Source organism: Abramis brama (assembly GCF_963993115.1).
Source record: "Abramis brama genome assembly, chromosome: 17".
Taxonomy (NCBI): domain Eukaryota; kingdom Metazoa; phylum Chordata; class Actinopteri; order Cypriniformes; family Leuciscidae; genus Abramis; species Abramis brama.
In genome coordinates this window covers 34,833,846-34,848,593 of record NC_139979.1, presented here as the reverse complement: position 1 = coordinate 34,848,593, position 14,748 = coordinate 34,833,846, and the positions used below count along the sequence as shown (strand labels likewise).

At 38.0% G+C, this 14,748-nt stretch overlaps 1 protein-coding gene and 1 long non-coding RNA gene across 4 annotated transcripts; both read left to right on the top strand.

Moving 5' to 3' along the window:
* Positions 1-1,775: 1,775 nt before the first annotated feature.
* On the top strand, positions 1,776-6,779 carry LOC311067219. Of its 2 annotated transcripts, XR_014603195.1 has the most exons (4): positions 1,776-2,911; positions 3,697-3,891; positions 5,350-5,446; positions 5,532-6,779. It is a non-coding gene; the product is annotated as an uncharacterized lncRNA (long non-coding RNA). The 2 variants fall into 2 exon arrangements; XR_014603196.1 differs by having other exon boundaries at positions 1,776-3,891.
* A 2,280-nt stretch (positions 6,780-9,059) lies between these two features.
* Positions 9,060-14,414, top strand: LOC311067218 (uncharacterized protein). Of its 2 annotated transcripts, XM_084088942.1 has the most exons (3): positions 9,060-9,259; positions 11,262-11,397; positions 13,299-14,392. In XM_084088942.1, exons 1-3 carry the CDS (start codon positions 9,086-9,088, stop codon positions 13,319-13,321), a joined length of 333 nt encoding a protein of 110 aa, XP_083945068.1. In that variant the 5' UTR covers positions 9,060-9,085; the 3' UTR covers positions 13,322-14,392. The 2 variants fall into 2 exon arrangements, 1 of the variants encoding a protein (XP_083945068.1); XR_014603194.1 differs by lacking the exons at positions 9,060-9,259; positions 11,262-11,397 and adding an exon at positions 12,044-12,300 and having other exon boundaries at positions 13,299-14,414.
* Positions 14,415-14,748: the final 334 nt, after the last annotated feature.

Sequence of the window (14,748 nt, the reverse complement as noted above, 5' to 3'; positions counted from 1 at the left end):
ATGTACATTTTACCAGTTGTTACCTAACGTTACAGTTTATACAAACATTATGGTCATCGACCAGTGGTTGATGTCTCAAACATAATAATAGCGCATTTAATAATACGATCGCATTATGATCCATTAAATAAATAGAACCGAATGTCAGGGCTTTACTGAGTCATATGTAAACATAGTATGAATATTGAAACCTGTAAATTAAAAAAATTATGTTTAAATTATGTTTTAAAATTGTAATCTTAGTTCAAATAAAGCCTACGATCGGTCAAAGAGCGACGTCTCGTGGTTCCAACACAGAGAGCCACAAAATCACTTTCCAGAACATTCTCATTCACAGTTCCTTGCTGGTGGAACGCTCTCCCCACCCTCATCCGGAATGCAGAATCCCTGACAACATTCAAAAGACAGCTGAAAATCCATCTCTTCCGTGAGCACTTAACCTCATAAATTTTATTTAAAAAAACTTTTCCCTTTAAAACCTCACTTATTGGGCTTATGCTACTCTGAATGCCTGAACTTTGTATTTTGAGCACTTCTTTTGTTGCTTTTGCCTCTTCCCGATGACTCGCTTAATTTAGTCCTAATTTGTAAGTCGCTTTGGATAAAAGCGTCTGCTAAATGACTAAATGTAAATGTAAATGTAACATTATGTAGCCTATTATTATGAACAACTGTATACATCATTTAAATAAGCATGATATATCTATTGTTTAATGCCCAGGTGATATGCACAATATTAAAATATAGAACTGTAAAATTAGGCTGTGTAGTTGACATGGAGATAAGACGTCGGAGCTCAAAAATGTGATTTATCCTGTCCAACAACAACCAGGCCGTTATTTCTGGCTTGACGATCGAGTCTGTCCCAAAAATACCTCTCAATGCGCCCTCGTGGACTCGTGCCAAGGGCCCTATACATACAGTCGGCATCTAGTCATAGTTGGGGGCGTGGCGAGGGTGGAGTCGGCGTGGAGGAAAACACTGCGAACATCATGTGTATTTGAATGGTAAAAATGTAATATTGCGAATCATTGACGCCTGCCAACCGGCAACTGTACATTGCAAAATTAACTGCAATAGGTTATGATTGCCCTTATTTAATTAAAAACTGGGTCAATGACCCAACCAAATGGCCGGAGGTGTCGTTTCCAGACATATTCTGTTACCTGGTTGAATCTCCAGGTAAGACATCGCGGCAGCTGTTAGCGGTAACATTAGCCTATAACTCAATCAACTTTCGTATGTCACTTACCAATTGTATGTATGCTTCACTCCAAACTATTAATCCTTTTGTAAAACGGTGATCAGTAGTAGGCTACGAAGTTGCCGAGGGACTGTGCTGACAGTTAACGTTATCCCTAACTCACAGATTGCAGTCTGTATTGAGTCTAACAGGTTCGCGATTGGCCTATCAATCGAGCCTTCAACTGATAACGCTAATGTGAATGAGACATCCCTTATGAAAAACAACTATAGGAATCTTGTAGTATTTTGGGACATACTATAGAAGTACTATAGAGGTATTACAGAACATCACAGAAGTATTATACACTAGGCCTACTATAGAAATCTTATAGGATTACTATAGTTCTTTTCGTAAGGGATGTAGACAAATCTGGCCCACTGCCTAATACGAGTTTTACACCCACTACTATCACACAGGGATCTACTCACACAGTAATCTTAAAAATTACAAGTCCCTGTCCTCCTTTCCGGTTATGTGTGTTTAGTAGGAAGGATGTAGAACTTCAATTCATAATTTGTTTGTTTATAGACGAATCCGGCGAAACTACCGGAAGTAAGCGGGCGCCATAACTGAGCTGTTGCTGGGTAGCGTTGCGCCATTGCCTCCTATTGGTTTGGTTGCGTCCACTGGAATAAACAGCCCGCGATTTACGACTGTCACTAACGTTACATCTACAACTTTACTATTCTTCCTCTGCAGAGTTATTTGAACAGTATAAGTGTTGTTAATGGTCTGTGAAAATCGGACAGGTCCTTTAAGAACTATGTATTTATCATCTGGTAGAGTGTGCATTATTTGACCAACCCATACGGAGCTCAGATAATTTTTTTGACCCTCTATCAGTGACCTGTAGTTGGCATTTTATTGATCATCGGATGCCCGGCGAAGGAGAAAGTACCCTTGAATACCTTTAAAACAACCGAAGGGGCGCGTTGGGGCAGTAGTAACATTACTGTATTTGCTTGACTGTGACTCTCACTCTGAGAACCAACAACGCTAGCAGTTAGCTGTACCTTACCCTTTCCTTTTGAAATGTGAAAATGAGATAAATAATGGTCACAAATGAAAAACATGAATTCGTTTATTTGATATCATTCATTTATTTATTGTTGCCAAATGGACAGATCTTTTAATAGTTTCCTCGTTAGCTTGCTTAGCTAGCATAGTTATTGCCAAGCTATTTTCATAAATAATCTGTAAGATCGTTTGTACCTTCATCTGTGACTGGAGGCCACTGTCTAACATCATCAACCCAACAAGTCATACTGCCTGGCTGTAGCTGTCATCGAGGGTGCGTTTGCGTTATCACGGAGGTTTGTTTACATACTAGTAACAGCTCAGTAATGGCGTCGCCACAAGATGGCAGCCTACACAGAACGCTCGTCGGATTCGTCTATTGGCGGTACAGAAAACGACACAGCATGATTCGCCTTTTTCACACGCAACCGGAAACTACGTCACGTCGGGTAAACGGATTTTCCGAAACTACGGTGTTTTCATATAGAGCGAACATGGAGCGTTATTTCACAACTTCTCTCTCGACACTGCCACGACTCAGATTTGAGGATGTTGACAGAATTGTTGGACGGCACTCAACAGTTAAAGAAGCAAGGCTGAGCAAGGGCTATAAATTCTTCGTTGAGGAATTTATTCACAATTATCAAGGTAAGTTGACAACTATCTGGCGCTAGCACTTGCTACATTATGAATGCTAATTGCTTACCATTTTTATGTGTTCAGTCTCTAATGTTTTTGATCGCAAGGTGGTAGTGAGCGCTAGGTGTTATCGGTCTATGAGGAAAAATGTGGAGCCCCACACACTTGAGGTTATATGTAATATGCCTGTTGGCTTATATGAGTTAGTTCAGATCGTTCTGATATCAAGTTACTGCGGTTGCAGATTTTTTTCCCTTTATTTTAGTTTCACCTGTCTTAAGGTTTTCTTTGTTGGTTTTTAGTTATGTCCCTTTCATTGCTTCTGCGGTTGCAGACTACAGCTGTCTTTCCTGCTTTTGCTGCTGTTTGCAGCTTTCAATTAACAGCACTTAAAGGGATAGTTCACTTCAAAATTAAAATTCTGTCATCATATACTCACCCTCAAGTTGTTTCAAACCTGTATGAATTTCTTTCTTCTGTTGAACACAAAGGAAGATATTTTGAAGAATGTCAGTAACCAAACAGTTTACTGGTCCCATTGACTTCCATAATATTTTTTTCTTTCCTACTATGGAAGTCAATGGGATTTAAGACATAATTGAAATGTCTTTCTCAGGGTAAATGATATCAAGACAGGAGCCTTAGTGGGTGTTGACAAATATGACAACAAATACTATGAGGACAACAGAAACGTTTTCGGTATTAATTTACATTTTGAAGTGAACTATCCCTTTAATGTAGCTCACAGCATAAAATTACAATTCATTAGCTAAACTATTTGTTTTCTCAAACAGGTGTCATTGGAGACAGAAGAGGTTGTTTGTATTTCTGCCTATATGTGCAACTGTGCAGCTGGTAAAGGGTTGTGCAACCATTTAACAGCACTTGTGTATCAGACGGCCCACTATGTGCAGCTGAATTTACAGTCTGTCCCACCACCACTGGCCTGCACGAGTGAGCCACAGAGATGGCATCGTCCAAGAACACAGGCATGTATTTTTTTTCTTTTCTGCAATTTGTAAGAACACTATAGTATCAACTCAAACAAACAAGTAAGTACATGTTAACATCAAAGCATTATGGACTAATAATGCACAAGAGTGCAGATTAAGTAACAAAGGTATAAATTAACATCACCCAAGATTAATACAATCTGTTTACTGTTATTACTCATTATTATATTGTAGGGCTGAAACGATTCATCGAGTTACTCGAATAACTCGATTACAAAAATTCCTCGAGGCAAAAACTCTGCCTCGAAGCCTCGTTAAATTCCTATGACGCGCACTATACGCGCAGGGATCTGATTGTTTCACACGGACGGACCGTTGTTCAATGTTCAGGAAGCACACCATAGCGCCGCGCGTGATACATTTTGAATTTAGTTGGCGTGATGGCAGAGAGTAAAGATGTCCATAAACGGCAGAGAATGTCTAAAGTTTGCCGTTTCACCAAGCGTCGCTCAAACAAGGTAACGTAGCCTAAGCCTATACATTGATGTTCGCTGATTTTAATCCCATACTGTATTTGTAGCGATGTCGTGATGCGGTTTGACTAGATATGAGGTTTAGCTTTTATGTTTTTAAGTAGTAACGTATTCACGTTAAATTGCAAGAGAGTATAGCCTAAAAAAAAAGAACCCCTTCACACACACGCATGCACCCTCGTCTCTCTCACGCGCCAGTCAGACCTGCTTAAACTTTTATGTAGCCACGCAACAATAATTTCAGCATGCATTCACTGTAGGCTATACACCGGGACGTGATGGAGGAACAAATATTGTATTGCAGTCTTTGCAAGCCTAAGTGAAAAACAAAATGCTGTTCTTTTTCTATTTAACAAAATGCATATTTGCAATAAAACATTCCCCTTTTCAAAGCTACACTTTGTGTAGGTGTCTCCAACGCATGCAATTTGAAGCACCTAAAATGCACCGCAATGCAAGTGATGCAAGCCAAATGCAGCGTTCTATTGAAAATGAATGTATGTATTTCTGCCGTACCAAACTGCAATGAAGATACATGTTTTACAGTAAGTTGACTTAACTGTATTGTTATGTAATTGTTGGCACAGGCACTTATAAACACTAAATGGGTAAAAATTGCAATAAATAGGCTTAGTTTTGGAGCCAAATGTTGGAGTTGGAATAAATACCCGTTTTTTTTTTTTTTTTTTGAGAAATAAAAGCCAAATGCTTGATCATTTTACAGCCACATCATTTTCGTTATGCATTATTTGTTTTGGTTGTTTAAAAACACTTTAATTTTTTTTTTTATCCGATTACTCGATTAATCGATCGATTAAGTGCTAGATTAATCGATTACAAAAAGAATCGATAGCTGCAGCCCTATTATATTGACTTAATGCATAATCTAATGTCAATGTATATAACCTTATAAAGTGTTTCCAGAATACTTTAACACTGCATTTGTTTGTTTTATACTAAGGGAGTCCATCCAGAGGCAGTGAGTGAACTTGTTGTCCTGAAGCCAAAGTCAGTTGGGAAGACTGGAATCAAGTCTACCCTATACAGGGCTTACACAGGTAATACACAACACTGTATGTGTACACGTGTACTCAGCTACAACTTAATGTGTTCAATACTAATAGTTTGTATTAATTTCTTTAGGTCCCCTTCCAGATCCTGATGTCTTGGCTTCTGGTACAAAAGCCTTTGCTGGCACACATACTAGAGGGCATGTCAAAAATAGAGTTGGTCCCCTCACAGTTTGGTCCTGTACCTCGTGGTAGTCCACTTTCATACCAATGTCCCCCTATAGCTGCAGATGTTCCTGTTGTTAATTTCCCCCCACTACCTGTGCTTGGCTATCAGTTTGGCTGTAATTTTAAATATGTGCCCACACACCATCAATCACTTCATCTGGAGTGTATAAAGGTTACCCATTGTTCTGCTTGTCAGATTAAAGAGGCCACAAGACTACAGTCAAAATGTACTGCTTGGGGACAAATGTGGCAATCAAGGGTTACTGCAAGCAGGTTCAGGGAGGTTTGTCATGTAGTTGGCGATTCATCTGGTCAGTCATTAGCGGTAAGAATCATCAAGGGCATGAGGCAGACAAGTGCTATGAAACGTGGCCTCGAACTTGAGCCAGATATTTTGAGAAAATATTCTGAGACAGCCAGTGTTAGTGTCCTACCATGTGGGTTTATTATCAATCCAGAAGCACCACATCTAGGAGCCAGTCCAGATGGACGAGTGCATGATCCATCTGAAACCTTCCAATTTGGCCTAGTGAAGGTAAAAAGCACATCTGCTGATAACATTGCCCAGGTTCCATTTATAAAACTTCAAAGAGGACAAGCCAAACTCAAAGAGACCCACAAGTACTACTGGCAGGTTCAAGGCCAGCTTGCAGTGACTGGTCTACAGTGGTGTGACTTTGTGACTGACACAAAATCAGATTTCACAATACAGAGGATCTGGCGAGATGATGCCTTCATAGCATCAATGAAAGACAAGCTAGACTTGTACTATTATAGTGTTTATATGGATGTGTATCTTTCAGTGGTATAAATGGACAGTTTCTGTTCATATTATAGTACATGACCTGTGGATTTATTCTTACAATTGTATATATATTTATATTTATGTACATAATGGTGAATACATGCTTATATTTTGAATTTGATCTTGTGTAATATATCTGATGATATGTATGCATACACATTTACTAATTGTATATGTATTTATATTGTGTGAAATAACAATGAACAGCAGAACTGAGTTGACATTTTTTTAATGAATTCTTATTAAAAAAAGGTATTTTGTTGTCAACTATTTCATTGTCTGTCAAATTATTTTCAGGAAACTTAGTATAAATAATGACAATATACATTTGATCAAATGTTACAGTACAAAGAAAAAAAAGTAAAAAGATATTTAATGATGTTAAATATTGAAAGTCTATCACTACTATTGTAACAATCACACTGTCAGTGTAAATATCTAATATTTATTATACATATATACTATTATACTATACATTCACTGCTCAAGAAACATTGGTCCCTGGTAATTAATCATAAAACAGCAATTATGCCAGATCTGATTGATGCTTCCTGACAAGGTGAGTGGCACAACAGAATCCCAAATGTGGTTTTCCTTGACCCTTCGAATGACCTTTTCCACCAGAATTCTGAGGCGTGCAATGGCCTGTGTTTTATCACAGTCCTGTTTGCTGAACTGCTTAGCACGTTTGAAAGGTGGAATGATCAGTCTAGCACCAACACTGGAGAGCATATCCTCGATTGTGAACCCCTTGTCTGCCATGACCTCATCTCCAGGTTCAAGCAGGTCCAAAATGCCGGACTTCTTTGTGATCTCTTTGTCGGAGATTGAACCTGTGTAAAGCTGGGAGATGAAAGTCATTGCACCACACGGAGCTACTCCAACCAGACCTTTAAATGTTGTAGTGCTCTTGTAGCTGGAGAAGATCTCTGAGTGGAGTGTCAGAGATGTGGGGCTCTCACAGCGGATTTCTGTGCAATCCAGGATGACTCGCAGGTTTGGACAGAACAAACTGTACTTCTCTGGCATGGAGAAGCATATTTGTTGCTTGGACATCCAAATGGGTACTGAACCCAACACAAAGAACAGGTAGTTAGCCCAGGTGATAATGGCCCTACTCACTGTGGCCACGCTTACCCCAAAAATGTCAGAGATTACTTGTTCCCTCAGTCCAGCAGCTACCCGACAGGAATACATGAACAGTTCATCTATGAGCTGGATCTTCCGTGCAGGGCTAGGGCTTGGGGATGCTTCCTGTCCCATCCTCTGTGCCTTAGTCCAGTACACAAGATTGCTGGCAGATGGACAAACAGACTCCCAGAACACCTGGAAAACTTCCTGTGAGGGAAACTTTGTGTAGTATTTGATTGTGTGATCAGAAACAACAAGATCTGCTCATTGTTGTTTGTTTCTCTAGTGACATTTTCTGCAGCCTAGCCTCCAGCTCTTCAATGTACTGCAGAGCCTCATCTAATGCACCTATAAAAATGTAAATAATATAGTTAGCAACTAATTCAATGGGGCTTCCGCCTACGTCCAGCGTCTTCTGAGACCACCGGCTGCTCCTGAACACGTACATCCGCGCCAAGTCGAACGGCAGATCTCTCAGAAGCTGACAGCCTTTGAGGGAGTACATAAAAATTGTTCCAAGGGAAACGACTGGGAATGGCACCAACTTTCAGCCGCGAACTTCCTGGAATGTAGTTCTCAGCGGTAAAATGCTGACTGCAGACATACGTGCTGCCTCTCCGAATGACGAACGTAGACCCTTCGTCCCGTCTAATAGCGATGACCCATTTATTTTTTTGGTCTATTTACTTTAACCACAATTGTTTGTCTTGTGCTGGTCTGCGATGTGCCAGGCATTACGTAATCATGTTGGAAAGGTCACGCTGGACGTAGGCGGAAGCCCCATTGATTTAAACATCCAGGATATGCACACGAAAGGACCATTTTAAACAATAAACTGACACAAAGACATCAATATGTCATTCAACATACAATATTATTTGAACGATCCTCCTTCTCAACGCTTGTAAACAATGGGGCGGTACTTTGCCTACGTCCAGCGTGACCTTTCCAACATGATTACGTAATGCCTGGCACGTCGCAGACCAGCACAAGACAAACAATTGTGGTTAAAGTATATACATTTTTATTTTGTTTTAGAAAATGACCGATTGTTTCACTAGTAAAGACCCTATTCCTCAGCTGGGATCGTGCAGAGCCCTTTGAAATTGCATTGATTTGGACTTCAACAATTTGGTTACCGTTGAAGTCCATTGTGTGGAGAAAAATCCTGAAATGTTTTACTCAAACTTAATTTCTTTTCCACTGAAGAAAGAAAGACATGAACATCCTGGATGGCATTGGGGTGAGTAAATTATAAGGAAATTTTCATTTTCAGGTGAACTAATCCTTTAAAGTTAACACAGGTTTAATACTCTTGATTAATTGCTACGATGAATGGTTGTAGAGAATAATGTTCTTTGGACATATGGCATTTAGAAAATAATCTATTAAATTTATCTAAACTGTTCTGGAGAATATATCAAGTCCTAATGCAGCACATTGGCTTGATTGATGTGTCAGTCAGATAATATGCATGTTCATTTATTGCAGTTTTGCTGAGGGAGATATTGACAAAACAAGAAATGCTTCTTGACCAGCAAAATACAATTATGAGAATTCTACAGTCAACACATCGCCCAAGGCCTGATGTCCATGATGGGGCCAAGTTCAGAGATCGTCTTCCTGTAAAAGATGTAGAGTCTCTCCAGTGCCTGGAGGCTGAGCTGAAGATGAACCCTGATGCTAAATCAGAATTGGTAAGAACTAAAATGTTGCCTAGTAGTTATAAACAGTAAAGAAATAAAAAAATCATATGTAAAAATAAAATACTTCATAGTCTTCCCTGTATGAAATTAATATAATCTGTTCTTATTAAAGCTATAATGGTGCATTCACACAGGGCGAAGCGCTAACGATTTTTTTCATTTACTTTGAATGGCTGATGTCATGCGTTGCCAAACTGAATTTTGGGGCCATTGTGTTGCATCACTGGCGTTGTCTGCGGCAGAAGTTGAAACATTTTCAACTTTTCAAGCGCCAACAAAGGCTTGAGTCAATCAGATCGCCTTTATGCAAATATCCTAGCGCGTTGCAGTCCAAGCTGGAAGTAATGTGATTGGCTGTCTCTATGACAATTGTGTCAACACCAAGCTTCAGACGCGCCTTCCATTATCGACGCTGATGCTTCGCGTGAATGCAGTGTAATAGTTATTCAGTCAAGAGCAGTAAGTTATTTTCTCTTTTGTTTGAGTAGCATTAATGGCACAGAGAGCAATAAGTATATTAGGCTGCTAATTAGACTGATTATACTAATAAAGATCTAGTTTACACCTAACTGCTTATGTTCACTTGAGACATAACCAACTGTTTACATGAATACTCCACACGATGGTCATTTTGACAAAAGAAAGATAACTGAATTGTGTGCACTATAGCTGTGTAAGTCAGCATGTGCACCACATTAAGTTGTTTTTCTTGACTTATTGTGCTTAAAGGGATAGTTCACACAAAAATTAAAATTACCCCATGATTTACTCACCCCTCAAGTCATCCTAGGTGTATTTGACATTCTTCTTTCAGATGAATACAATCAGAGTTATATTGAAAAATGTCCGTCCCAAGCCTTATAATGGCAGTGAATGGCCGTTTCTGTCCATATATTCTGTCCAGTGCATCCATCCATGATTAAAGTAATCCTCATGGCTCTGGGGGGTTATTAAAAGCTTTCTGAAGCAAAACCATGAGTTTGTGTAAGAAAAATATCCATATTTAAAACTTAACTAGTTAACTAATAACTAGCTTCCGGCAGACGGCCTACACAAGTCGACTTACGCCACAAGAATAACACTTGATGCATGTATGACGTAGGATGTAGAAATAGTGTAAGCTTTGATGCCTCTCGAGGTTCAAACAAACAGGGCTGTGCAACAAACTCAAGCTCCTCCGACATTTCTCTTTAAAAATTCTTGTTTTTGACTTATAATTCGTGACTGGTGTTTTGTTTTGCTCTATCCTCTGCGCTTCTGCATTCGTCAATACGTCATACATCATCAAGTGTTCCTCTTTCGCCGTAAATTGATGCGCATGTCCGTCTGCCAGAAGCTAGTTATTTTAAATTGATAAAGTTTTAAAAATGGATATTTTTCTTACACAAACGCATCGCTTCAGAAGGCCTTTATTAACCCCCCAGAGCTGTGTGGAGCACTTTTATCATGGATGAATGCGCTTCGATAAAAACGGCCATTCGGCCATTTAAACGGCCATTCACTGCCATTATAAAGCTTGGAAGAGCCAGGACATTTTTTAATATAACTCTGATTGAATTCTTCTGAAAGAACAATGTCAAATACACATAGGATGACTTGAGGGTGAGTAAATCATGGGGTAATTTTCATTTTTGGGTGAACTATCCCTTTAACATCAAGTATGTCCTGCACATTATTCTCTCGTACATGCGTTTCATCGCTAAAGTTTCAAAAGTGCTGTGCTACGCATATATGTTTTACACGATATAGCACATTTCTAACGATAGAGATTATATACTATTGCTATGGTATATATTGTCATACCGCCCAGCCCTAATGTGCAGTATGGGTGGGGCAGTGACAAGAATTTCCATATTAAAAACCTAGAAAATGGTTTCAGATGGAGTAATTGATAGTTTATAGTTCATTTTTGAATATAACAGCATTTTCAATTTAAGGGTGGTCTATTTTAATGCATACATCAACCACTTACACAATGTTTTTTTCCTATCAGATTACCTATCTGGGTCTGGTTGGTGGCTTTGACCTGAAAGCCACTTTAACAACTGCTGTGGCATGTGTTATGAATTGGAGAGGGGTCAATGGGAAGATTGGTGTCCAACGCCTGATTGTAAAGGAAGTAGTCATTGGTGAGAACCTTTTTTAGAAGTCATTTTTATTTGTATAGCACTTTGCACAATACACAACTTTTCAAAACCGCTTTACAGGACATCGTATTGTCATTTCTGTTATCTATGTAATAGTAATAGTCACAAATTCATGGTTTGGAGCTTAAATCCCCTAAACAGCTTTTCTCTTAAATGGATTAATTTTCTGCCATGTGTTTTACTTTATCTGTGCAATCTGGCAACCCTGTGCATGGTAGTGTTAATTTTGTTAATGAAATCTTCAACAAAAAATGTTCAAACGTCATTCAAATTTGACAAATCTATTTTCTTGTCCCTAATAAATCAACATAATGTATGGAGCTATTCTTGTGCCAATAAAAATGAACGTAGCTTTTCAAGAAACTAATGAAAATATAAATTGAAACTAAATAAATTATCTCTAAAACTGAAAAAGAATAAATCGCAGGCAAATTTTTTGACTTCGTTTTTAATACACTGCATGTTTTGCTAACAATTTCTCATATTTCAATCGCTGATCTGAACTTACAAATGCGCTTCCAGAGTTTTCATTTACACTTCTGAAGTTTTCGTTTATGCTCCCTGAGTTTTCGTTCACCGTTCTGACACATTTCTCTCGTGGGGGCGGGGATAGTAGCAGTGTGTTCTCATTGGTTACTGAGCTTTTGATTGATCGCTTCGTGACCTGGAAGTGAAGACGTCAGTGTTTATGTGTGGATGTGAGCGTCTGTAATCGCAGCTTTCTATTTCATTTTAGTGATATTAAGTTTATATCTGTATTTATTTGCTGCTACACTATATTGTTGAGATGATCTCTTATAGAAGGAATAGTACAGACGAATGATATTTATCATTAGTCATCGTCGCTATATCAGGAGGATACTGGATAACGTTAGCCTACTCGTGGTGAGTCTGATTTTTGTTTTTTTTTAATACTATACTAATACTATTTATAATACAGTACTGGCTTTTTTCAGGTGGAGAGGCATTTTAGAGCTCAGTGAGAGCCCATAACATTATACAGCTGTGTTGTCTTGATTTAACTGTTAGCCCGATCATTACATGACTTGTTTATCTACATTCGGTTACAGTCTTCGATTAGATCATATTTGCTTCGATTAGATCATATTTCCCCACAGCCACCCCAAACAACATTGAGCTAGAGTACTGTACAGTAGCCTATCTGTACTGTATCAGTCAATGACCGATGCCATAGGACCAGAGCACTGTCAATCACTGCCTGATTCAACTTTGGCAATGTAAAGCCTTTTTTACCATGCCAATAAAGCTATTTAAACCTGAATTTCTCAATTGCTGATTAATTTGCGATGCAAAGTTTTTGAAAGAGGAGAGACACGACTTGACCACAGACCACGTCTCTGTTCGTAATATGTAAACACTCAATTATTTTGAAGTATCACCCTGGTTGCAATATTTATTCTTATTACTTTTGTGTGATAAAGATGACTGATAAAGCTATTATATGTATCTAGTATGAGTAACAAATTGCTTTTTCTGTGTCCATATTTGACTAATAATAATGAAAAAAGTGCACTTCAAATGAACATTTCTTTGACAAATGTTAAATCTTTAATAGTCTTTAATAATAAATATATGTCCACATTAAAAACTTAATACATGCAAGTAATTATGACTGGAAACATCCAGCAACTAGGGAATACACATCCATATGTTTATATATAGGGCAGTACAGCCATCTACTGGTTACACAACAGTATTACAGATGATAAATGCTGCTTGACTCCGAAGTAAATATTTAGTACTGTAAAATCCCTTAAATATAAATATAATAAATCTTTTAAGTCTGCAACGTGTTACTGTATGGGGAGTTCAAAGCAGTTTGTATTGTTAGATTATAATACATTTCTTCTCTCATTTTCCAGGGAGTGGAGCAACATTTCCATAAACAAAATTCTGATGCTGACACAGAGGATGGAGTGATAGTACCAGAGATCCACTGTCCCTTTCAGACAATAATCTTACTCTGTTCAGACACATCACCTTTGAATGACTGGGATCTTGATCTTCAGACACCTGATTTATTTTAATATAAACTAGCAAATATTTAAATTTCCTCTAGATTAAAACAAACATAGTTCGCAAGTACACAAGAGGTTTCACTTTATTCTTATTAGTCTATGCTGATCTTGGATTAGCATACCAATAGCATATGAATGTTGAGGGGATAGTTCACCCAAAAATACAATTCTCTCTTATTTTACTCACCCTCATGCTGTCCCAGATGCATTTTAATCCATCTCTGCGAGTCCTAAAGACGCTTTAAACCACACACAGTGAGCGTGACGGTAATCCATGCGTCCTCAGTGGATGAATCAATGCCTTCTGAAGTCAAACAATAGGCTAGATAAAATAATAATAATGTAAACTGTTTTAACTATTAAAAATCTTACGTACATGGGTTACAATCCACTTGTATTATGGACTCACAGAGATGGATTATTTCCTTAAAAATCTTTGTCTATGTTTATGTGAAGAAGAAAGTCATATACATCTGGGATGGCATGAAGGAGAGTAAATGATGAGAGAATGCTCATGTTTTGGGTGGACTATCCTTGTACTGCTTGCAAGGGTGTAGATTTGGTTTGAACATTGGGGGGGTTGAAGTTTGGGTCTGCATATTTTTCATGTGATCATGGTATAAATATTGGGGGGGTTGTAATGCATAGATTTAAATGCATTACAACCCTGACTGCTTGTGTCCAGTCACTGCTTTGCTATTGTACTGCAACAGGAACTGCTCAAAGAATCATTGCAACATTTAAAATGTATATGAATTTTTAAAATGTATTCTGTATTTGTAATTGTGCATTTTGTATAGTAATGTATATCATGATAATACTGTGCATTACGTGTATATTATGCAGTTAATGTTTTGTGGATTCTGGTCTTTCCTGTCACAACATAATTGCATCCAAGACCTTCACTCTGATACTTGTGTATATATGCTTTAGTGACAATAAAGAATGTACATTTATTTGAATTCATATTTTCAATTACATTAATTTAACTGGTTGTATAAGTCACGATTGAAACGGTTGATGATTGTTAAAATATATTTACAATTTTAAATGTTAGCAGATAGTGTTAATTAAATGAAATAACTAAATACAATTATCAATTTAAAAAAAATGGCAACAAGAACATTCTTTGTGTGACATATGTAATGAAATGCCCTTTGAGGTCTGTATCTGACAGCAGGCCACGACTGTAATTTTCATTTTGTTTAAATTTCTCTTATTTAAGTGATCATTAATTTTGATGGTGTAAACATACACTGTAAAAAATGTTACTGCTATTTACTTAAAAAAATTA